The sequence below is a fragment of the Ptychodera flava genome, chromosome 1, assembly GCF_041260155.1.
Source record: "Ptychodera flava strain L36383 chromosome 1, AS_Pfla_20210202, whole genome shotgun sequence".
Classification (NCBI taxonomy): Eukaryota; Metazoa; Hemichordata; class Enteropneusta; family Ptychoderidae; genus Ptychodera; species Ptychodera flava.
This window is the reverse complement of record NC_091928.1, coordinates 59,984,635-60,012,045: the sequence shown is the minus strand read 5'-3', so window position 1 is coordinate 60,012,045 and position 27,411 is coordinate 59,984,635. Positions and strand designations below refer to the sequence as shown.

At 36.3% G+C, this 27,411-nt stretch overlaps 1 protein-coding gene across 1 annotated transcript; it reads left to right on the top strand.

Annotated features, from left to right (window-relative positions):
• Nucleotides 1-518: 518 nt before the first annotated feature.
• On the top strand, nt 519-27,345 carry LOC139142155 (cholinephosphotransferase 1-like). Its single transcript, XM_070712003.1, is given in 10 exon segments — nt 519-886; nt 6,875-6,977; nt 6,980-7,021; nt 8,379-8,520; nt 8,956-9,040; nt 15,589-15,630; nt 16,252-16,383; nt 17,470-17,628; nt 20,629-20,754; nt 22,850-27,345. Coding segments are annotated over 10 exon segments (1,236 nt in total). The 5' UTR covers nt 519-658; the 3' UTR covers nt 23,027-27,345.
• The last annotated feature ends 66 nt before the right edge of the window (nt 27,346-27,411 follow it).

Here is a 27,411-nt window from a genome sequence, read left to right as displayed (position 1 = left end):
TCTGCCGTTTTCGCCGAAATCTACTCATACAACTTTTGGGAATTCCCCAAACTGATCTATTTCCGTTTTCATTTTTGGACGCTTACGTCATGTTAAAATAATTTTTTTCCATATTTTAAAATAAAGCTGAGCTTGAAATCACTTCTTGCTGCAAAATGGTATACAGGTCCGATCATTCAAGGTTTGACAAGAAGACGCCGCGCTGCTTTCGTTTCCATAACACCATCTTTTTAGCATCATTGGAGTAACGAACCGTAGAACAGTAAACAGTCTTTAAACAAGGCCAGCTAGGTTAGTAATGATTGGCTATCTCGGATATCGCTACCGCCTACAAAATTACATTTTATCGTATATTACTCTTGACGATAAAAATATGGTATTTAAAACGGTATGAGATTCCATGGATTTTTCAAAAACGAAAGGGAATGCTCTAATTGGCCTTTTCGACATCTGGATTTTGATGTAAATGTAAACTTCCTGGGTCGTTGAAGGTTCTCTTAGAGGTGTCACCTGATTGGAGGTCGATCGACCGTGACCCCAAAGTGACCAATCTCTCTTTTATTCAGAAACAGAAACATACATTGCCACCATATCCGTCATTTTTAACCAGTAGATCGGTAACCACATATTCTGTTGTCGATCTGCTTGGCGGAACACCATGGCAACTGAAATCCTGTCTACTGTTCAGCTGAAGAAACTCTCGGAGCACAAATACAGCTCCCATGGCACCTCGATCTTCGAACCGGTAATGCAGGTTTTTTGGCGATGGTTGGTCGAGCAAATCCCAGAGACCATCGCTCCGAACGCAATAACGACGGCTGGACTTGTCGTCAACGCTGTAACGAGTATTGTGTTATTCATATACTGTCCTACAGCCACTGAAGAGGTAAGTTTTGATGCCGCAATGTTAACATGTCAAACATATTAGCCGTGATTCTGTGAAGTCTGTGTACGAACCCTTCACTCAGAACAGCTGACAGTAGGCGACACCATATCCTACCAGCTGTAACGTAACCGGTAAGCTGCACCAGCACGAACTATCGACACACTGAGTGAGCCATAGCGGTAAATCCGCACGTCACCCGCACGTACATTCACTCTTGAAAAAATATTTACACTTGATTTGGGATGATAACTTGAACACAAAATGACGGGACATCTATCCCATCATTATTTGATATTAATATTTTAAGATGAGATGTCACTCATTCAGAACTACTTGTCGACCAGAAAAAAAATGAAAGCGATTGTAATAGCGTTTTAGGGAAACACAGTATACACAGATTGCCCTTGTGATCATGAACAACCTTTTGTTGTGTTATTGAATCAAATATGCTACGTGTGGTGTGACCTTGTATGCAAATTTAGATCATTCAGTTTTCAAATTTGCATGTCTCCATATGGTATGCCATATCAGTTCAGTTGTAAATCATTCAAAGCATTCATAAAGCATTGTAGATCACTCATATAATTATTGTGAATTATTGTATCAGTTAATACATTGTTATTTCGAAAAACATCACCTCACACTGCACACTGATGGAATTTATCAATGTTTCAATTTTTTTTCATGTATTTGTTTATTGACATATCAATTAAAATATTATAAATAATAATTAAAGGACCAGTAATGCTAACTTTTGATCATTATTCACTGTTTTTGTTTTGAACGTAAACCATAATTCCTTCTTCTACTACCCAAAGCATGCTGAGATATACAGCATACAGCTTGTCAACTCAGCCTCTTCATTTGTAAACTGTGTTAATATTGTTGACAAGTGAAGTTTGGTTTTGACTATAATTCAAAAGTAAACAATAACAGTGCATTTTACACATATAGACACTAAGTTGACAAGCTAAATAGCAGGTGTTTCAACATTCCTATATGAGTAGAATGAGAGGTTGTAGTTAATCCTCTTTCTCCCAAGTTGGATTTATTTCTATGGTTTGTCTATGGAGCCTTGTAGAAACAGAATTAACATACAACATAACAATAATGAAAAAATCATCAAATTAGCATTACTGGGCCTTTAATATAGTGTAACTGTTGGATGGATATCATTAGTGGATTATCTGTCCAGCAATAAATCTAGAATAATAATAAAACTAATATCTACATACCTATCATAAACTGTTACAGTACTTATTTATTAAATGATGACCTTTGGTCTTTGCTAGGTCATCGTCTAGAAGACTTTCATGGCATTTTTGTTTTCAGAAAATGTGCAAAACAGCAATTCATTATTTGGAGAGCTACAACGTAATGAAAATGTTCGTATTTCGACAAATAATACAGAATTTGAAATCATAGAGAGACTGTGTAACTCAATTGTTCAAACAGAATATGACACAAATCAGGATCTTTGAGATATATTTTACGGATGAATTTTAAGGAATCAGATAAACATATTCTAAGTATAGGGTCAGGAATATTGCGGGAACCTGTGTTTGACAGTATTGAAAGTAAATAGTCATTGTACAGCCCAAGTGGTAACCATATCAGGTCATATCAGAACATATGGGACAATATCTTCATGTGTAAATGAATATTAAATCAATAATTTTGCACTCCTTTTTCAACTTTTATGTAAATACAATCAGTGACATACAGAAGTTCAAAACACAAATTTTAAGAGCTCTTGTGGTTTACTGTAAACAATGAAATTTGAAGTACATTGTTTAGAGTTGTCCATGACAAGGTCATATGACACACCCCCTCATTCTGAAAAGGAGGTTGAAGTTTACATTGTGATTGTGAAAGAAATATGTCGCATTGACAAGTGTAAATGAAAGACTTGGAATGTATGTAAGGATGTACATGTATGTATGTCACTGTGACCTTGATCCCATCCAACAATAGTACACATCTGTCAGAGTATAAGATTACAGTCATCTGGGCTGTTGAATGAGTTAATACTTCATTGTGATTTGAAAGTTAGAAATCCACAGATCTTTTCATGACTATTATTTAAAATTGTGTCTTTTGAGATGAGCTCAATGTTCAGTTCTGATGTTTCAAAAGATGTACATGCAATGTACACAGCTAAATCACATGGAAAACATCTGTTTGTCCTCAAATGATTTCAACTCTAGGGTGTGAACCATTATGTCATGGGTGAAATTACCACAATGCTGACTTGTAAGTTCTTTAAAAATGTTCCAAAATTTTGAAATTTAACAAAAAAATTATATGCATTCAAACTCCCCCTCCCTTCATGTCAATATTTGTTTAAAATTTCAGTGAGGCTTCAAAAATACTTTCCTCCATTTTTAACCATCCCCTTTTAAAATGGAATGGTCCATTCATAAGAACATGGACACTGCCATGGTATGATCAACATGTGTTTGTCCAGACATGACTTTATTTCAAATAGGAGAATAGTGTCCAGGTACGATCAGCTTATATTACCCATTAAGTGTACATTATTCCAGTGTTGAATATTAACAAGAACTGTATCTATCTTCTGTCAGTGATTAGGATGAACTGCTTCAGTATGTTCCATCACCTACAGAGACTATCCTAAAATTCTGCACTTTTAGATATTTTTTGCCTCCTGCACGTCGTTGGTGATAGATACATTTTTGTTTTGGGAAATATTAATTTTGATATATGTACCCTATACCGTTATTGGAGTAAAACATCTGAAGTCAGGGGCTGTGAATTAAAGCTCTGAGGTCTTTAAAACCTTACACAGTACACTGGTAATGTTGACAACTTCAGTATCCAGTGAGAAGGTTTGTAATTTGGCTGTTGAAGATGTGAGTTCCGAGATTTTTGAGAAGTAATTTGACGCAAGTTAGAACGAAATCATTGAAAGCTTTTCGCTATAATTGCTGTGGACAGTAAATGTAGGTCAAAGCAAAAATTTAAATGGACTATGGTATAAACCCACATGCATGAACGTAGAAGTACTTGTATTTCCATATGCATTGTACACATGTGGGTTTGTTTGTACCGTTATCATGTGATCTCCTCTGGCGTAATGAGTCTGTAAAGCAAATCGCATCCTTTTTTCATATCGTAGTAGAACCATTTACACCTTACATGTTGACAAACAGATATACAGACTGTACAGGGTCTATGCTCTGCCAAAGATAGGGTCATTGCCCTCCAATACATCTACAGCTAGCATACACTGTACAACATCAGACACTGGTACCAGTATTTCTTCTTCTAAAGTTCAACTGGATTTTCCAGTGGAGCTTTCCTTGTGTCAGACAGACAGCATCTAATTACGGAATGTTTGAGAAGAAAACAGATTTTGACATAAACTGAATGTTGAAACAAAATTAAGGTTCAGGGACCAAATACTATCAACAATGGAGACATTGTACTCTGCTACAACTATGGCAATAAAACGAAATGACAATAAAGTGACAACTCTGCTATGTCAGACTTAATGCCAAATGTTTTAGTGGCATGGCTCTAAATACATTGGTCCATTTTGAAAGGTTTTACATTACGGTACTTTTACTAATCTGTGTGTATTAGTGATTTCATTTTGTCAAATCCAGAGCTTACTCTGTAAAATGCCTTTTACTGGCATTAAAGTTATGTGCTAGTTTAGAGTCTGTTTTAGCAGTGGTATGTAACTACCAGAATTTTACCATCGTTGGTTTGAACTCTTAGCCAATCAGCATGAAGCATTAGCATACCGGTACATCACACAATGATATGGGGTTTAATATAGCCAAGGTACTTGGCAAGAATTTACCATCATCAAACATTTCTCCAAGTTCTGTCTGTTCTTTCAGATGAGAATAGTTCAAATAATCTCCAGAAGGTCTCATAATGGATTTCTGCTTATCATGACAATGTTGTTTTCTTCTTGTCATGCAAAATATCATTCTTTAAAGTTCTATGAACATTTTCAGCGTGGTACATGTACGGTATACATACAACATACAACATTGCCCTTGCCAGGTCAAATACACTGTACCTGTGTGTATAGCTGCACGTATTGCATAACAGTGTATTTTGGACAAATTTGCCAAAACATTTGCAGGATAATAGAAGTGTTGTCATTAAAGTATATTAACGCAATGGTTTGACAAAAACTGTACTTGTAATGATTCAAACTTTTATCTCACTGTCACTTGAGATCTTGCCATACTGTGTATGTTAAAATCAGTGAATTTTCATTGTTCTTTGAATATTTGTGGTTTTTCATGTAATAGTTTCAGAATGAGTAATACTAGTATTTTATTTGTGAATAATTCAAAGACTCTATGTTTTGACAGCAAAAGGCAATGTACAAAAAGGAAGGAATGACAATATGTTTGTTGCAAATTTGTCTTTGTCAAAATAAGTATTATCAATACATGTCTATTTTGACATAAAGTAAAAAATAGAGATTTATGATCACTTTAGATCCATATTGAAATAACTTTTCTGAAATTGTCAGTGCCATATGGAGGAATTAATTTCAATATGAAATATACCGGTCCATAAATCCTCTAAATTTTATTTGGAAATTACATATTTTCTCAAGCGGTTTATTGTCTGTAGACATGCACACATGTACTGGTATGCCATGGTGAGATCTGTGTCTGATATGTGGACAGCTGGTGTTTTACATGTATGTGGTGTTGAGATATGTATAGATTGCTGTAATTGGAATGTAATATCATTTGTAGACAAAGTGTCAGTTGAAGTGATCTATAGAAAAAGTCATGTGACACTAAAGATTGATTTCAACGCTTTGAAAACAGGGCTGTGAATACATGAATGGCGGAGATATTTGGAAATGTAGCCGATGGCAAGTCAGAGTAGACATGAATGGACAAAAATACCAAATGTGTTCTGTAGCTTCAGGAGATATTTAAAGATGAACGATGGACTTTGTGAAGGGAAAGCAATTTAGAAAATGAAATTCGTAACACGGACCTTAATGTCCTGTGTGCAATTTGACGATTTACTGAAAGGTTCTGAATGCAGCTATGCAGCAAAGTGAAAGTAATTTTGAAACTGTGTTGATTTAGAGTATAATGAGTTGCATTTTTAGTCTTTTGTTTTTCTTCCATCATGTGTAAAGGGTGAATTACACAGCAAGATAATGTCGTTAAACATTTGTTGCTGTCTCATAGTGTTTATGATAACTTCCTTTGTGAATCCTGACATGTTTCATTTTTGCTCTGGCACTATGTGTGTATTCAGACACCCTAGAGTCTTCTCCAGGGTCTATGGTCAATTCAAATACTGATTCAGAAAAGTATAAAACATAAAACTAAAAGTACTTAATTTCTATCATTCAGCATTACATGTGATAGCACTGACATTATTACTACAGAGAGATTGAAACATGAATAACTTTGCTCTGTGACAGTACAGTGTGTAAAAAAACATGTCAGGTCAGAGGTTATCTCACACAAGAGTGACTGCCACAGGTGACCCTAGAAAGGTCACAGTGACCTCAAATGAACTTTTACTGGTATGCTCAGTGACAAGTACAAGGAGGAATGAGTATGTGCATTTGATATCAGAATCCTATAAAACAACTACCGGTAATTCAAAGTTGGTTTCAGTCATGATTCTCACTGCATAGGGATGTGTTTTTCATTGTTTTCTTTAGAATTTAATTGTCTGAAAGATTTTATACAGTTTAACATTGGTTTTATTACTCACATCATCAAAGCTTATCACCCTGTAACAGTCCCCTTTTGAGTCAGTTTAGAGTAGTACTACTTGCAAGTATATTCTAGTTTGAATGACTGTCAATGCCTGTAACAATTCAATGTTGGTATTCAACTTCCTGTATCACAGGGAATGTTGTAATTCAAAATCCACTGAGACCTTTCATCATTGCAAAGTCCTATTGAATGAAAGTGCATCATAGTACATGTATATTAAATCAAATAATTTCTATTATTTCAGGCTCCAGTATGGGTGTATCTACTCTGTGCCCTAGGTTTGTTCATCTATCAATCTTTGGATGCCATCGATGGAAAACAAGCTAGGCGAACAAACAGCAGTACACCACTGGTGAATTGTTTGACCATGGTTGTGATTCCCTATCAACAGGTGTGGAAATTTTTCATACTTTGTTGTCTTTTTAAACCCATATCTTCAAAAAATGTATGTGATGTAAGTGTTGGGGTAGAATGCACTTTGGAACAGATATTTGGACTCTCAAACTTTTACAATTTTTCTCATCACCTTCCCTTTTATTACATGCCTCGTATATCGAACATCGTGCGCTCCATACGATTCAATGGTATTCGTCGATGACGTTGTGGGCCGCATAGTAATCATTGGACTGAAAGTGAACCGGAACTATTTTCAACTTGGCAACTTTTTGATGTAAAAATGTCGAAATTTCATGTTTTGCACAGGAAATCCGGTTTTTGAAAATTTTGCAGAAAAAAAATTGATAAAGTCATAAAAATATATCATTGTGCCATTTGATGATGAAAATCATTCCATTGTTAACGGATTTTCGTCTAAGATGGAAATAAAGCATTGGATTATCATTTGCCAATAAATCTAAATATTTTGAGTGAAAACTGTATAAGAGAGGCATGGAATAAAAACATTATAGCCCAAACATGGGACTACCAGTATGTACCCTCGGGGCAGGTGACCATTTGCCCGATGTAAGGAGTGTAAATGGTCTCCTGCCCTCGGGCACATAGTCCCATGTTTTGGCTATAATGTTTGGGGCCTATTTTGAAGTGTATGGAGTAAAAGTTATTACCGTCTTGATTTTGTGAAAATGAATGTTTGTAATATTTTTCTCCATAGATTTAACACAGGGATGGCGGCCATTTTGAATTTCAAATATCTGTAAATGTTGGGTAGTTTGTTTCGCTTGAACCAAAATTTGCACAGTTACCCCTGATGTTTTTCTTGATTTTGAAAGAAATTGGTTAAAAGATTTCTCTAGGAAAGTTTTAGCAAAAGTTTAAGTCTTTCACTTTACAAGCGTGAACTATGTTAATGAGAATAATTTCAGTGCATTCAAAAAAAAAAGTGAATGAAAGAGTTGAAAGTTGAAATAAAAGCTGATGATTTGACCTGAATACAGTCTTCAAATGATCTTTATTTTACACCTTGAGACAGATTTGTTTATTTCATACCTGGAGTTATGCTTTTCTGATATCTCATGCTCCTATCATGTTCCTCCACTCTCTTTTCAAGTTCAGCTGTTGTACCATAGTTGGACTAACTCTCCCTGGAACATTTCAAAATTTATCATTAGATAAGACACCAAGTACATCATATTGTCAGATTTGAACTGAAATTGTCTGAAGTATCACATTGACATACTAATCAGCCAGCAGTCTGACCTAATTACCTGTTTCAGAATTGTGACATAATCCTAGTTTTTTCCCCAAATTCTTCAGTCATGACTTTAAATGTTCTCATTTCTATTTTTCAGTGTTTGTATGCATAAGTACAGGCTGTGCATTACAGCTAGGTGTCTATCCAGGATGGTTTCTGTACATGTGTTGTGTTGGAAATTTTCTCTACTATGCTGCACATTGGCAGGCGTATGTCTCAGGAACATTACGCTTTGGAAGGTTAGTAAAACAAATTAAGTTAACTTCTATTTATTGATATTTATCTGCAGAAAAGTGTACTCTAAAAGTTGAATCAAATTTCAAATTTTTAATTTTAAAAAAATGTTCTTGAGCCAGTTCCCCATCTGTAACTTCACAGCCATCATAGTGTAGCAACTCGGAAAAAATTTCTTCATAATTCATTTATTGATTTTAAACCAAACAATGGAATCACTTTCACCGAATAATTATTTCAATTTCTTCTGTGGTGGAAAATTTGCAATGTATTGAGTATTCAATACTGCTGATAAAACTTGGCACAGATGTGTGTGCATAATATGTGTTAAAAAGTAACTTTTCCACAATGTAGCTCGGGAAAGTTTTCATTAAATGCAAAGTACATGATTGATATGTAGAATTGTCAAAGATGAAATCTGTATTTTTTGATATTTCTAGGTTTGATGTAACAGAAGCCCAGTTCAGTGTTATAGCACTATACATCATCTCAGCGGTTGTCGGCCCATCTATCTGGGCAGTAAAGGTAATGTCAGCACAAATCATGAATGTTGTCGGCCCATCTTTCTGGGCAGTAAAGGTAATGTCAGCACAAATCATGAATGTTGTCGGTCCATCTTTCTGGGCAGTAAAGGTAATGTGGCACAAATCATGAATGTTGTTTGTCCATGGTTCTGGGCAGTAAAGGTAATGTCAGCACAATCATGAATGTTGTCGGTCCATGGTTCTGGGCAGTAAAGGTAATGTCAGCACAAATCATGAATGTTGTCGGTCCATGGTTCTGGGCAGTACAGGTAATGTCAGCACAATCATGAATGTTGTCGGTCCATGGTTCTTGGCAGTACAGGTAATGTCAGCACAAATCATGAATGTTGTCGGTCCATGGTTCTGGGCAGTACAGGTAATGTCAGCACAAATCATGAATGTTGTCGGTCCATGGTTCTGGGCAGTACAGGTAATGTCAGCACAAATCATGAATGTTGTCGGTCCATGGTTCTGGGCAGTACAGGTAAGTCAGCACAAATCATGAATGTTGTCGGTCCATCTTTCTGGGCAGTAAAGGTAATGTCAGCACAAATCATGAATGTTGTCGGTCCATCTTTCTGGGCAGTAAAGGTAATGTCAGCACAAATCATGAATGTTGTCGGTCCATGGTTCTGGGCAGTACAGGTAATGTCAGCACAAATCATGAATGTTGTCGGTCCATGGTTCTGGGCAGTACAGGTAATGTCAGCACAAATCATGAATGTTGTCGGTCCATGGTTCTGGCAGTACAGGTAATGTCAGCACAAATCATGAATGTTGTCGGTCCATGGTTCTGGGCAGTACAGGTAATGTCAGCACAAATCATAAATGTTGTCGGCCCATCTTTCTGGGTAGTAAAGGTAATGTCAGCACAAATCATGAATGTTGTCGGTCCATGGTTCTTGGCAGTACAGGTAATGTCAGCACAAATCATGAATGTTGTCGGTCCATGGTTCTGGGCAGAAAGGTAATGTCAGCACAAATCATGAATGTTGTCGGTCCATGGTTCTGGGCAGTACAGGTAATGTCAGCACAAATCATGAATGTTGTCGGTCCATGGTTCTTGGCAGTACAGGTTATGTCAGCACAAATCATGAATGTTGTCGGTCCATGGTTCTGGGCAGTACAGGTAATGTCAGCACAAATTATGAATGTTGTCCGTCCATGGTTCTTGGCAGTACAGATAATGTCAGCACAATCATGAATGTTGTCGGTCCATGGTTCTTGGCAGTACAGGTAATGTCAGCACAAATCATGAATGTTGTCGGTCCATGGTTCTGGCAGTACAGGTAATGTCAGCACAAATCATGAATGTTGTTGGTCCATGGTTCTGGGCAGTACAGGTAATGTCAGCACAAATCATGAATGTTGTCGGTCCATGGTTCTGGGCAGTACAGGTAATGTCAGCACAAATCATGAATGTTGTCGGTCCATGGTTCTGGGCAGTACAGGTAATGTCAGCACAAATCATAAATGTTGTCGGCCCATCTTTCTGGGTAGTAAAGGTAATGTCAGCACAAATCATGAATGTTGTCGGTCCATGGTTCTTGGCAGTACAGGTAATGTCAGCACAAATCATGAATGTGTCGGTCCATGGTTCTGGGCAGAAAAGGTAATGTCAGCACAAATCATGAATGTTGTCGGTCCATGGTTCTGGGCAGTACAGGTAATGTCAGCACAAATCATGAATGTTGTCGGTCCATGGTTCTTGGCAGTACAGGTTATGTCAGCACAAATCATGAATGTTGTCGGTCCATGGTTCTGGGCAGTACAGGTAATGTCAGCACAAATTATGAATGTTGTCCGTCCATGGTTCTTGGCAGTACAGTAATGTCAGCACAAATCATGAATGTTGTCGGTCCATGGTTCTTGGCAGTACAGGTAATGTCAGCACAAATCATGAATGTTGTCAGTCCATGGTTCTGGGCAGTACAGGTAATGTCAGCACAAATCATGAATGTTGTTGGTCCATGGTTCTTGGCAGTACAGGTAATGTCAGCACAAATCATGATGTTGTCGGTCCATGGTTCTTGGCAGTACAGGTAATGTCAGCACAAATCATGAATGTTGTCGGTCCATGGTTCTTGGGCAGTAAAGGTAATGTCAGCACAAATCATGAATGTTGTCAGTCCATGGTTCTGGGCAGTAAAGGTAATGTCAGCACAAATCATGAATGTTGTCGGTCCATCTTTCTGGGCAGTAAAGGTAATGTCAGCACAAATCATGAATGTTGTCGGCCCATCTTTCTGGGCAGTAAAGGTAATGTGAGCACAAATCATGAATGTTGTTTGTCCATGGTTCTGGGCAGTACAGGTACTGTAAAGTTAGCATAGATGATGCATTCCACATCAAGGCCACTGGGTGGTCAAGTTCAACAGTGGTTGTTTTTATTCCAAAGGTTACTTTGGTGAATAGCGCCTCCAAGTGACAGTCAGCTGAGAAAGTTGATGCTGACATCGTTTGCTCTGATTGTTTGGGCATGACTTGTGCTGTTCACAGATAGAGAAATGATGACTGTTTGTCATGGTTAGTCATTAGTTAGTTATAGCTGGCAAGACACACTCATGATATTCATATACATGTGAAATAGACAAGTAGTTCAAATAATTCAATATCCAGCACAGATTGTAGTGAAGCTAAAGTATCAGCAAAACGGAATATACAGCTTGAAACAAATCAAAATAAATGTACATAGATCATCATCATGGAAGTAAAAGAACAGAAATTGAATCATATTTGAACGTTGAAAGTTTTCCTATTTGACAGCCAGGTAAAATGAAAACAATGCTTTGTGTGAAAATGTACATCTGTTCAAATTTTCGTAAATTTAAACTCTATGTATGTAAGCATGACTTCATTTATACATTTGTATTGTTCTTAAATCATCCACATCAAAATAACATTGAATTTTCATAGAGTAGTCCTTTCAATGCTGGCTTGCCTTGATAAAAATTTTCACTGAGTATTTGGGTTTCATGTCATGACCATTAACTGTAATTGTGATGTTTTTCTGAGTATGATAATGGGATTGTAAATGTGCTTAATATTTTTATTGTTTTATAAAGTTTGGACTTTGTGGAAGATAGAAACAGGAAATCTAAGCAGCTAGCTTTGATAAGTTGTCTGCCCCTCCCCCTTCCCCCCTCCAAAAAAAATAGCACCAGATCTGAAAATCATATCTTGCACATTGTATATTACCAGTACCTCATCACTTTATTAGAAAACTAAGAATCAGCATTGTTTCTGCCTTCCATTTGGAATAACTCTAGAATTTCATCTGCTCGGCCAATCTTTGCCTGTCCCAGACAGGCAAGCACTTTACTCTGTAGTGGATACATTCTGAAGCTGTATAAATATTTCAGAAGTTAGTCAGGAATATGAAGGAAAGCAAGGCAATCTCTGACCACAGTTGAATTTTTTTAAATATTTCTCTGTTACCTATGATGGTCAGACAGTACAACACAAATCGTGTTCAAGTCAGCTACATTATATCAAGAATAATTTTGATATTTAACAAGTTTTGCTCCTATTCCTACCATTGATGGTGCTACGCAGAACTTGTGACAGTTTAATCTGCAAAATAGTTGATTTTTGAACTTTTTGTGAAATTCACCTCCGAAGATGAAAATTGTAACTCCCTTCGAGATCAGGAGGACATTTTCCTGTATTTGTTTTTGCATCATTGAAAGTTCAATAAACAGAATCAGAAAGCCTGATGACTGGTACAATGTAGACTAGAAGGTCCGTCGCTCAAGGGCGCTCTCTACATTCCCCCTCTTTGGAGGGAGCGTAGGGAGTGTCCTTAAGCACAATGGATCTTTCAGTCTACGTACAATGCTACTGTCTCCACAGGCACACGACGTCTTTTGAAATCACTTGTCTGGAATTTTAATGTTGAAACATGCATTTTATTAAAATCTGTGCAAACGGAAATCGTGCGGGCAGCTATTGAGACATACAGTGAACAGTGCCCCGTGCACAGCTGTGGCCGCTCAGCTCTACTGTTAACATTACTAACTTTATAGAAACGGCGAATTTTAAAATCACTTGTCTACAATTTTAATGTTGAAACATGCATTTTATTGATAACTGTACGAACGGAAATCATGCAAGCAGCTTTTGAGACATACAGTGAGCAGCGCCCAAAACACGGCTGTGGCCGCTCGGCTGTCTTGTACACATTACTCTAAAGGTACGAAAGTATTTGGAAAATAATTTTTAAATTAGACAAAATTAACGGTTATTGGCCATCCTCGAGATTCAATCTTCAATTTAATCAAGGGAATACTTACACAAATCGATCGATCGGCTTCCTAACTTGAAAGTCAACATCGCCCTATCTACGGCTGATAATTAGCGCAATGTTTTTTTACAGACAAGTCCCATGCCAGCGCCATTTTACAAAGTGTGCGGCTTGAAGTTGACGCATGCGCATACTTTCCTTTTAAACCAATACGTCATTGTTATTCGTACTGATATGGGAGCCTTCTAAATGGCGGTGTCACGGGAGTTGTCCGGAGGTAAAATTTTGCGACTTACCAGCAATTACATGGTCCGGTGCAGTTTTTGTGTTTCAAGAACCCAGTCGATCGATTTAGTACCATGCATGCGACAACACAGAGAAGTTTGAATCCCCAGGGTTGCCAACAACGTTTTATTTTAGGATTTTATTTAAATTATTTTCCCAATAGTTTCTTACCTTTAGAGTAATGTGTACAAGATAGCGGAGCGGCCACAGCCGTGTTCTGGGCGCTGCTCACAGTATGTCTCAAAAGCTGTCCGCATGATTTCTGTTTGCACAGTTGTAATAAAATGCAAGTTTCACCATTCAATTACAGACAAGTGATTTTAAAATTCGTCGTGGGCCTATGCCGTCTCAGAATAGAAACCTCTGATAGAACCGCCATCTAGTGATGAACTTCAGAAATGCTCAATACTTTTTTAGACCGATAATGATGTATAGATGTGCATATTAGAATAACTCTGAACTCATGCTAGAAGTAAATTTCCCCAATGCTAATTACCACATGTATTTTACACATGTACCGAGTACTTTGTTAGGTATCTGCCCAAATTATTATAAATAACAACAAAATATTTTTTGTTGAGTTGCTGTTTTCGTCATGTACCGTACATTTTGCAAAGTCCAAATATTCAGCAATAATCTGTCACATATCCTGTTAAATATCTTCTGAAATCCTTCAATGTACATGTATTATGGTGACAAGTCCAAATATCAATGCCATCTGTAATCTGTATTATGTCTTTAAGATACCTGCAATGGTTTGCCCATGATAGAAAACCCTTTTCCTGCCAAGTTCAAATTTCACCATCAGGTCAAGTTGGTTAAACTTAATGCAACACAACATGTTCAATACAGTACAACATTTGAAGGTCCCCGAAAACCTTGATACTGTAAACATGATTTTTAAAGACTCAATCTGCTGTAGCAGACTTAGCCAAGTGGGTTATAAAAATACATGTAGTTTTTGCTCAATACTGCTTTTTACTGACTTAGCAGATGGGTAAGTGATATTGTCTGGCAGGAAAAGGATAAAGATTGCAAAAAGAAAATATTAGACAATATTGGTGTGTGTGCTACTCTTGACATGAAGGGTTGATGTTCTCACAGACATTAGGTGTAATCCTTTCTTCATAGCATGGCTTGATATCGTAGCATGGCAACATTGCATGCCTTCTTTCTGCCCTGTCTGTCTGCTTCCCTGTTTTTCCACACAATGAATGTTTGTTTGTACCCTGTTTACTCCCATGAGGATGCAGTATCTGTAACCTTTTCTCGTAACAATATTATGTTAAGTAGTGGGTTTGAGAGTTTGGGTTGAAGAAATAAATTTAGTCTCAAGATAAAACATTTAAACAAAAACGAGAACATAGACTATTATCATTGTACCGGTATGAATCTTTTATGTAGTTAACAAGGATAAAGTTTTTGTGAAAAACTTAGGAACACAGAAATAAGTAAGTCAATAAATTAGTGAACAAAAAACTGACAAACTTAAAATTAACAAAATGCTGCTGCAGCTACTCTTCAAATAACTAACAAAACCACAACAGCTAAAAAGTAACTTGTAATGTGAATTTTAATATTTCAATGTACAGATTAATATTATTGGCATTTAATTGCTGTCATTTTATTTCAATGCATTGTCGTAATCGTTTCTAAGTGCTGCCATGTAAATGTCGCAATTTATGGAAATAATGTAACATGTCTTGAACAGAAAAATTTATATTTTCATTAGTATAGCAGAACTGTCTTCAACGCTCAAAGTATCACTTTCTGTGCATTTTCATAAACATAGTTAAAGAAGAATTCATAACTGGATCTGATAAAATTTAACTGCTAATCATACCAAAATCTCAGAAATAAAACCAAAACCCAAATGTACAGGAGATGTTTACCTTCTCAGACTTCTCTGTCGAAGAAACTATTAACCCTGGGTAACCTTCCGTCATAATCCTGTGTTGCATGCACCTTGTCTTTGTGATACACACTGTGCATTTCTCTCTCTCTGTGTATTTCTCCTGCAGATACCCATGCCTAGTTTCAATAACACACTCATCCTACACCAAGTAAGTCTGCCTGTACATTGGCACTTACACTACCTACATCATCCGGGGGGGGGGGGGTATAAAAGCCTCTGCCTGATTGGTTGACCAAGCTCTAGTCCCAGCAGCCTTAAGGTCGTGTTGCCAACCATCAGTCACTTTATATTTGCCAAGGCTGCTTGCAGTAATTGGTGTGCTATTGCTTTATTCATGAGCATAGAGTTGAGTGCGTTGGTCATCAGCTGAGCATCGACATGTTTTCAGTCTTTCTAACGTGAATTTAAAAAGAAAGGCTAAAATGCACAAAATCTGTCATTTGATGTTTCAAACTTTCAAATCAGTTGTAATTTTCCAGGTATATCTTCAAAATCCATGATCAGGAGCATAACACACTTATCTTCCTTTCTGCCTATGTCACAAAGACAAACACCTTGCAATGTATTGCTACTGCACTGCATGCTGGGTAAAGCAGCATACCAATGCTTTACATGCACAGTGGTCAGAATTCAAGTATTTCAAATGCACATCTGATGACCCATGCACTTTTAATCAGAGTAGAATGTTTACAATGGTCACAGAAATGAAATAAATCTTCAATGTCTTCTTACTCAGTCCCTAAGCATGATTTTGTATTTTCTGTTCCAGGTACCATTTGTTGGCTTAGAAATGAAACATATTTTTGTAATAATTTCCAGTATTGGCGGATTTTATGCTGGAGTTTTGTACTTTGTCGTCATCTTCAGTGGCGGCATCGGCAAAAATGGATCCACAGTAGCTGTAAGTACCAAAATCTCATAGTCTTTAATTTAGATTTCATTGATGCAGTACAGTGCTTCTGAATTTTAAAAGTTGTGGTGCATTGTGTCCCATCTAGTGTGATTCCACAGGCTATCCAATGACATGTAAAATGTTAGGGCAGCTCACCGTGTACAGATACTTGCTGAAATTCCATGTCTTATGAAACTTGCCGCAAGTACATAAAATATGTTGTAAACTAAATTTAATTCAGCAGAATTTGTCTTGAAAGACCTTCAATCGTTACAATATGTCTTTCACACCCAATAAAGACTTAACTGCTTGCATGGAGTTTAGCTGTAAATCTTTACATACCATTCCAAGTTACCAAGGGGTCAGGGTTCACAGTGTTGCTTTGTCCATATCATCAATTATGTCTTTGAATTAGAAATTAGAAATTTATTGAAATGAGAATTTCCTGTACAATTAACCCTGACCTTGGCGCAAGCAGTTAGGTCTCTGTTGGGTTTGAAAGACATATTGTTACAATTGTAGGTCTTTTAAGACAAATTCTGCTAAATGAAGTTTAGTTACAACACATTCTATGTACTTACTGCAGCTTTTGTATTGTTTAATATTTTCATGTTTTAAAAAAAAATCTAATGTTCATGTAGAGTGAACTGCAGCAGTATGTGTAAATTGTAACAAGATATATAAATATCAAGGGACTCCATTCAAATATGGCACCTCGATGCAAACATGCAAAATATGGTGAATATGATGCGTGTACACACTAGAATCGTCAAGGAAACCAAAGTCTGTGTATCCATTTGAACACATTATTTAGTATCTGTACTTGGATGTTATATTGTCTGTAGTGTTTCTGATTTGACTCGTTTTTGAAGTGGCAAGATGCAAGTTCAAATTCACAGAGCCATTCTTTCACACATGCATTGTGATGTAATGCAGTTAATTTTGTCTGATAGGCAGGCAGGATATAAAGAACATCTGAGAATCTTTCAAAGACATTGTGATATTCTCATTTTACAAAGAGATGCCACTAGAGGGCCTTCAACCCTATGCAGTCCAGTAAATTTTGATGTATTTACAACTTGTTGTTATTTTCAGGGAACCAGTATTATAGCTCCAGTGATGCATGTAGGAACAGTTTTACTTTTAGAACTTATGATCATGATAAAATCTCCAAGTCGCATTTATGAAAATCACCCATGTTTGTATCTTTTAACCTTTGGCATGGTGTCAGCAAAGGTCGTCAACAAACTTGTGGTAAGTGTATTGACCTCTTAACCTTTGACATGGCAGATACTACACACAAACAACAACTGTAATGGTATATGCTCTAGTCCTCAAGCTCACCTTTGACACGTGTGACCATTTAAGGCCAACGAAACAGTGATGTCACAGCCTCGTGTTTACTCTGCCTTTGGTGACAGACTTTTCTTACGATAATCAATCATTCTGCTTTGGGACCAATTTGAGAGGGATTTTGGAGGAGGAACCATTAATATTGAGAGGGGATTATTTTGCTGAGGAAGGAACCATTAGATATTGAGAGGGGATCATTTTGCTGAGGAAGGAACCATTAGATGTTGAGAGGGGATTATTTTGCTGAGAAGGAACCATTGTTGAGAGGGGATCATTTTGCTGAGGAAGGAACCATTAGATATTGAGAGGGGATTATTTTGCTGAGGAAGGAACCATTAGGTGTTGAGAGGGGATCATTTTGCTGAGGAAGGAACTTAGATGTTGAGAGGGGATTATTTTGCTGAGGAAGGAACCATTAGATGTTGAGAGGGGATTATTTTGCTGAGGAAGGAACCATTAGATGTTGAGAGGGGATCATTTTGCTGAGGAAGGAACCATTAGATGTTGAGAGGGGATCATTTTGCTGAGGAAGGAACCATTAGATGTTGAGAGGGGATCATTTTGCTGAGGAAGGAACCATTAGATGTTGAGAGGGGATCATTTTGCTGAGGAAGGAACCATTAGATATTGAGAGGGGATCATTTTGCTGAGGAAGGAACCATTAGATGTTGAGAGGGGATTATTTTGCTGAGAAAGGAACCATTATTGAGAGGGGATCAGTTTTGCTGAGGAAGGAACCATTAGATGTTGAGAGGGGATCATTTGCTGAGGAAGGAACCATTAGATATTGAGAGGGGATCATTTTGCTGAGAAAGGAACCATTATTGAGAGGGGATCATTTTGCTGAGGAAGGAACCATTAGATGTGAGAGGGGATTATTTTGTTGAGAAAGGAACCATTAGATGTTGAGAGGGGATTATTTTGCTGAGGAAGGAACCATTAGATGTTTAGAGGGGATTATTTTGCTGAGGAAGGAACCATTAGATGTTTAGAGGGGATCATTTTGCTGAGGAAGGAACCATTAGATATTGAGAGGGGATTATTTTGCTGAGGAAGGAACCATTAGATATTGAGAGGGGATCATTTTGCTGAGGAAGGAACCATTAGATATGAGAGGGGATCATTTTGCTGAGAAAGGAACCATTAGATGTTGAGAGGGGATTATTTTGCTGAGAAAGGAACCATTAGATATTGAGAGGGGATCATTTTGCTGAGAAAGGAACCATTAGATGTTGAGAGGGGATCATTTTGCTGAGGAAGGAACCATTAGATGTTTAGAGGGGATCATTTTGCTGAGGAAGGAACCATTAGATATTGAGAGGGGATCATTTTGCTGAGGAAGGAACCATTAGATGTTTAGAGGGGATTATTTTGCTGAGGAAGGAACCATTAGATGTTGAGAGGGGATCATTTTGCTGAGGAAGGAACCATTAGATGTTTAGAGGGGATCATTTTGCTGAGGAAGGAACCATTAGATATTGAGAGGGGATCATTTTGCTGAGGAAGGAACCATTAGATGTTTAGAGGGGATTATTTTGCTGAGGAAGGAACCATTAGATATTGAGAGGGGATCATTTTGCTGAGAAAGGAACCATTAGATATTGAGAGGGGATCATTTTGCTGAGGAAGGAACCATTAGATGTTGAGAGGGGATCATTTTGCTGAGAAAGGAACCATTAGATATTGAGAGGGGATTATTTTGCTGAGGAAGGAACCATTAGATGTTGAGAGGGGATCATTTTGCTGAGAAAGGAACCATTAGATGTTGAGAGGGGATCATTTGCTGAGGAAGGAACCATTAGATATTGAGAGGGGATCATTTTGCTGAGGAAGGAACCCTTAGATGTTGAGAGGGATTATTTTGCTGAGGAAGGAACCATTGATGTTGAGAGGGGATTATTTTGCTGAGGAAGGAACCATTAGATATTGAGAGGGGATTATTTTGCTGAGAAAGGAACCATTAGATGTTGAGAGGGGATCATTTTGCTGAGGAAGGAACCATTAGATGTTGAGAGGGGATCATTTTGCTGAGGAAGGAACCATTAGATGTTGAGAGGGGATTATTTTGCTGAGGAAGGAACCATTTGATGTTGAGAGGGGATTATTTTGCTGAGAAGGAACCATTAGATGTTTAGAGGGGATCATTTTGCTGAGGAAGGAACCATTAGATATTGAGAGGGGATCATTTTGCTGAGAAAGGAACCATTAGATGTTGAGAGGGGATTATTTTGCTGAGGAAGGAACCATTAGATATTGAGAGGGGATTATTTTGCTGAGAAAGGAACCATTAGATGTTGAGAGGGGATTATTTTGCTGAGAAAGGAACCATTAGATATTGAGAGGGGATCATTTTGCTGAGAAAGGAACCATTAGATGTTGAGAGGGGATCATTTTGCTGAGGAAGGAACCATTAGATGTTGAGAGGGGATTATTTTGCTGAGGAAGGAACCATTAGATATTGAGAGGGGATCATTTTGCTGAGGAAGGAACCATTATTGAGGGGATCATTTTGCTGAGGAAGGACCATGAGATGTTAGAAGGGAATATTAGAATGGTCATACGGTCCATCCCTAAATATTAAAATAAGTATCCAATGATTATGACATGGTATGGATTGTTGTATTTAAAGAGTGAACTCTGTTAGATATACTTTCTTTTCACCAACGCTGTAGAGAGACAAATAAGTCACCTGGACAAAGGGCAAGCCCTGTCCCTGCCATTACTTGATATTTGTTTATCTATTGACGTATTGTGCTGAACACTTGGAAACAGAAATGAATGTATCTAGTTGTCATATTATGTGAAGCTATTTTAAAGTTTGGAATAGGGATTTGCATCACTCACTTTATGTTTGGAATTTACATTAACAAAGTTTATTGCAATCTGTATTTTGATTTTCAGGTTGCAAACATGACTAAGAGTGAAATGAATTATCTAGACACAATAATGATTGGTCCAGCGTTGTTGTTTTTCAATCAGTATTTTGATACACCAATCAATGAACATCTCCTTTTATGGATAGCATTGGTAAGTACACCAGGTGTCAAATAAATCTGTATTCAAAAGTTGGTATTTTGATACACCAATCAGTGAGCATTATCATTTATGCATAGTATAGGTAAGCACACCAGGTGTGAAATAAATCTGTATTCAAAAGGTGAGCATTATCTCTGACTTCATATGCCGAATAGATTTATAAAACTTTATTCAACACAAGTTAAACCATAGACAGTACAGGTTCCTCTACTGTCTGTGGTTAGACCGACATTATTTGTATGTTTGTCTTTTGAGGATATAAAGACAGTCTTATTAGTGTCTCTCTGATGTAATCTGTGGGTAGTGTACAGCTTGCTAATGTTGGAATATCAAGCAATCACACCATCTTGTTGTAACACAACAGAAATAGGGAGATATTTTATGAAGCTTTTTCATTTTAAATGGGAAGTTACAGGACCGTGGGCACACAATAGGGGGATTACTGATGACGCAGCCATTTGCATACACTGGGTGGGAGTCTTGAATTCTCATAGCATTGCTTTGACCATATAATAAATTTGATTAATCGTGATGGGCACTTTTGTGATATATGCAAAGAGGGGTCAAATGGTTGTACAAGGAACACATATTGAAACATATGTATTCTCCGACAAACAACGGAAAATTTTAAGCTCCGCTGTCATATTTGTATTTTTAAGGCAATTTTTGTCATTTTTGGTAAAAATATCTTTAAAAATCTTCTTCTTCAAAACTACCAGTCAGATAGCTTTGATATTGGTACATATGTCCCTAGGGATGATCTATTTCAGATTTATTCAAATTGTGCAGAAATATGCAAATTTGCATTTTTAAGGCAATTTTTGCCATTTTTGGTCAAAAAATGTATTTCTCAAAAAGTACTGGTCTGATAGTTTTGGAATTCGGTATACAGGTTTCTATAGGTGAACTAAGTAATATATATTGAATTTCTTATGAAATCTGTAATTTTGTATTTTTGGGGCAATTTTTTCTATTTTTGGTCAAAAAATGTGTATTTCCAAAAGTACTCATCTGATAGCTTTGAAACTTGGTATACAGGTTCCTACAGATCACCTTAATGATATTTATTGAAATTATGATGAAATCTGCAATTTTGTAATTTGGGCAATTTTTGCCATTTTTGGTCAAAAAATGTGTTTCTCAAAAAGTACTGGTCTGAAAGTTTGAAATTTGGTATACAGGTTTCTACAGATGAGCTAAGTAATATATTGAATTTCTGATGAAATCTGTAATTTTGTATTTTTGGGGCAATTTTAGCCATTTTTGGTCAAAATATGTGTTTCTCAAAAAGTACTCGTCTGATAGCTTTGAAATTTGGTATACAGAATTCTATAGATGAACTAAATGATATTTATTGAAATTATGATGAAATCTGCAATTTTGAATTTTTTGGGCAATTTTAGCCATTTTTGGTCAAAACATATGTTTCTCAAAAAGTACTGGACTAACAGCTTTTAATTTGGTATACAGGTTTCTATAGATGAACTAAATTTGATCGTTTGAATTATGATGAAATCTGCAATTTTATTTTGGGGGCAATTGTTGCCATTTTTGGTCAGAAAATTTTATTCTCAACAAACTACTCATCAGATAGTTTTGGTTGACATGTTCTTAGGGATGATCGGCTGTGATATATTCAAAGTATGATGAAATCTTCAATTGTGTATTTTTGCAGCTATTTTTGCCACTTTTTTTCTAGCCACTGCATTTAGCTATCAAAGATTTCCACCTCCTTCATCAACATGTGTCAAAAATAGTTATTCTCTATAAAACACAGCGGAGCTATATCGGCCGCTTGTTATTAGTTTATTATTGTTAAAGTTTATTTTCAACTCAAGTTTAGTCGCTATACGGTATATTCACAGACATCATATGCAAGATTCAATGACAATGAACGCCTTAAACGTGGCAAAATTATGGGATTCTGGGACCAAACATGGCACGTCCAATCAGTAATGTTGCTTTTTTAGCATTTTCATAGATTTACGATAATCCGGCTTTTATAGGGGAGGTTCCTGTTTAATGGTCTGTTTATCAACATCCCGATGATTGATGTTTCTCTTTTATCGTGTTTCTATGCCAACAGATAATATCAACAGTGGATTTACTTCGATATGCAGTATTGGTGTGCCGAGAAATCTGCAACTATCTAGGCATCTTCTGTTTTGACATCACAAAAACCAAACAACCAGCTGATCAACACAAAATTATGACTCGGTCGCAGACAGCAAAACAGAGAGCTGCAGTCTCTCACAAACAGTAAGACTTTTTTTAATGGGGAGAAATCATTACAAGTTTTAAAAATGGAAAAAATAATAACTTTTAAACAAAAAATATTTTAATGCAAAGAAAGTGAATATATAACTCTATATGGAATTTGGATTTCAACTGCACTCATTGTACATCTTAAAATGGTACATTTTTACTGACTTCAGCTTGCTTAAGACAAGTATTGTGCATTGCTTAACAGGGTAGGCAGATAGGCAGGTCATCAAATCGTAGACAATTCACATTTGTAACCTTTCTCCTAGAGTGACAACTTTTTATCAGTGTCTTCAACTGTTTGTTCAAGTTTTAATCTGTTGTGACCTATTGATATCCGATAAACACACTAACCAGACCAAACACTTTACCCATAGTGCAACTCTAATACAAAGTTTTACTGATGGCTGCTGGTTTCACCTGGTAAGCTTGAAAAATAATGGATAATAAGAGATACATGTATTGTTTCTGTTCATTTGAAAAAAGAAATTAACAGAATAGTAGAATACCTGTAAGCTAGTGGTAAATCATTTGAAAACTCAATGGCTGACCAATTGAATTTCTAATAGTGAGCACAGTGTTGCAAGATGGTCAATATTAGTTGTAATCAGCTGTTTGTGTATCACAGACATCTGACAACTTTCAAGAATGGCCGATCGGAATGTTTCTTAACAAACAAATCATGTGACTTAGTATGAACTTCTAATGACAATACCTTAATCTTGAATCAGACTTGTGTTTGAAAGAAGAAAAAATGTTTCATCAGTCTTTCACCATTTCCTGTGTTTTTGTCTCTGACCTGTCACCAAAATTGAATTTTGTTTATTCAACACAAAAATGTGGTTGATATACCAGTATTAGAGGCAAGGAAAGTGATCAAAGACTGACTGAGAATAAAAGATCCCAAGAAAAACATTGTGTCCTTGAATGGGTGATCAAACCTTAAAATTATTGACAGAATTTTTATATATCAGAAATTTTAAAACCAATGATAAAAACTTTTCATATGTTTGTGAAATAACAATAGAAATTCAGTTTTTAAATGCTTTTAAATTCCTTGTAAAGATCACAATGAAGATATTTTAGATTTAACGTTTAAGTGGCTGCTGTATAAAGTCTTTCAAATGTATAAGAATTCTTGAAATCAAATTTTTGAAGTTTAAAATTCTCCATTTGTCGAGCAGGGCGCCCTCTAGTGACATATTTTACCCTCATGTTACAATAACCATCTTGCCAATCTTGAAGTCTTATAGGTCACCGCACATTTAAAAAAATATTGTTCATATATGGTGAAAAAGGTATATCAATTTTACTCACAGAATGTACGTAACACTGTACAGTTATCAAAGTCCACCTGGTTTTATCTGGCAGTCCACAGGAAAATCAGTGATTAGCAACTATGATGTACTACTATGATACAAGTGATAGAATTCCTTTAATTCAGTGTTTATGATTTTATTGAGAAGTGTTAATAACTTTCCCAGAGTACGTGGCTGGAGTCAAAATTATTTCAGAAGGAGTTGATCACAGACACAAATTATAAAGCTGATTTGAGTATAAACCTTGAGATGTATGATTGAATTGAATGATGACTTTACTCAACATGATTGACCTTTGATAAAATATGTTTTGTAATTGATCAGTTCAAAATAATTCATACCAATTAAACATTGTATTCAGATTCAGGATGACTAATTAAATTTTGGATTCAGATTCAGAATTAATCATTCATCATTGGATTTAGATTCAGAATTATTGACATTTATTACAGTGTTTAATTCAGATTCAGAAAACAAAGCCCTGCAAAGTGTACACTTGAACTCTCAGACCTACTGAGACTCTGAAACTTGAAGGATTCTCATGAGAGGGTGTTCCTATATTCTCTTGTAAAGAGGAAGTGAGTGTTGTGCCTTTCAGGCTATGAAAACACAAAGACATCTTTCCAGTGATTCATGACAATGAATGACTGAAATAGGTTCAATGTCTGGAACAGGTTAATTAAATGATGCTTGTTGATGTAGGTTCATGTACCTCTGGTACAGATATTCATTTAAATTTAAACCGGCAAGTACTGTAATGGATTTAAAAACAACAACAATTTACTAATTTCTCACAGGTTTCAAACTGAAAACATTCAGTGTCTTGATTCATGGAGACCACAATATATTTTGGTCGAAATAAAAGAGACTTTGTGTTTGATTGAGTTTGGAATAATCACATCAAGTTATTTCATTGGGTAGTCATTCACTTAGATATAGCATTGCAACAATTTTTTTGTCTTTCACTGCAGGGGTCTAATACAAGTCTGCAGTATGACAGTATTGCAATTTTAGTATTTGAGCTGAAAGTTTTACAGAACTGCAACATTTTTTTCTGTAACTGCAACAGTTTTACTGTCTTTCAAAACACAAGTCCAACATAACAGGTTTACAATATCACAGTTTGTTATTTAGTATTGCTTTTTTAGTTTTTATTTTTCTGTGAGTTATGTTATATCATTTACCGCAACTTACAACTTTGTGGAGAGTCAGAGAGGCATTCCTCAATTGTCAGGGTATACGTGTTTACTTAATTCTAGGACAGTCACCCCCTGGTGTATCAACCAGACACTTTATCATAATCCTATTCCCAAGCCTAGCCCCATTTGGTGGGTATGAAAATTCATGACTATAAATATCTCAGGGGGTCACTGCCCTAATATGTATTTCTAGGTGACGTTGTGAAAAGACCAGAGAACTAGGAAGAGTAGAGTGACACCCCTGCACCACTGGGCTTCCATGTGGATTATTAAAACTTATGGAACACTGCTTATAGGTTCCCTCTAGAGACACAAATTCCATAGTGGCTGTTACCAAGGGTAATTACCATAGCAACTATTACTATGGTAACTGCTATTAAAGAAATATACTCACATTCTTTTAAGCTTGAGAAATGTCACAGAGAACCGTGCATGTAGTCCATCTTGAAAAAAAAACCATGGTTTTGTAAATTGAATTTCTGTCTAACTGTTAGGCTTTACTCATGTGGTCAATATCGTTTGTTTTATTTTCTAAATACCAGTAAATGTTCAAACAATAAAAGTATTACTCTGTAATTATTTGTGTGCTATTTTAAATCAGCCAGTTAATTTTCCTGGTGTTCTTGTGCATGTGTATTTAATGTATCTTTTATCAAGGTTAATTTTTTCCATCATTAAGAAAGTCTTTGTATTTAGAAAATGTCAAGCCATTACTACCGGTGAATTATATTAAGCCAATAATTTACAGAAAATGCTTTTATTAAGGCAAAAAACATTAAACATGAGTAAAGTGTGGTTGAAATTGTATTGTTTATTGTCTGTTATTTCAATGTCTTATATTTTCTTTGTTGATTAATGTTGATTTCAGAGATAAATAAGTATGTTTACACATCTTAGCGTAATCACTACATTTCTGATGTTACTCTGGTCTAAGTTTTATATGTTATATTGCATTTGTCAAAGGGATTCTTCTTTTCCATTGGCATGGCATACAGACAGACAGACAAACAGACAGACAGACAGACAGACAGACAGGACAGACAGACCATTAGACAGATAGACAGACAGGACAGACAGACCATTAGACAGACAGACAGACAGACAGACAGGACAAGCAGATAGACAGACAGGACAGAGAAAAATAAAACAAGATATTTTTTTTCTTTGGGCTACTAAACATGATTGACATTTATTTAACTACTACTTACAAAGCTTTGGGTGTTGAAATTATTTGAAATATTTTCAGGTTCATGAATAGTGGAACAAGTAAATTCAATTCATAAGAAAGAAATTTTGCAGAGTCGGAGCACAAGTTAATGTTTTTGTCACATTTTATTGTATTTGTTCGTAATCATGTCATAATATATGGAGTGATATCCTTGAAATCTGTGATGCTCAATGTGCAGTATTGACCGTATTCATTTAACACATTATCAATGCAACTGTGTTGTTATGACAACCCAGGATTTTTAAAATTTTATATCAGCTGTGAAGTTACCATGATGTTCCAATTTTAGTTTTGCCATTTATTTTCTCAGAGTTTTATCATTTGTTGTTCAATAGACTGTTTCACTGTGGTTTAGTGAGGTTCAGAGTCATCACTTAGTTTTTATTTTCCATTTTTGATGTTGTCATTTTCAGTTTCTATGTAATTCACAGTATCTTGTCTCTTTGTATGCCAATTATTGATGTTTGTAACTTTTAGCCATGTACGACCCAACCAAGGTGAATGTGGTTACTGTGACCCTGCAATACATATTATGGACATCAAGTTACTAGAAATAAAGGTCATAAATATTGAAGTTGTGTCTGCCCATCATTTGATAGTAGAAAATTTATAAGGTAGAATGTACCTCAGGGACAGGTAT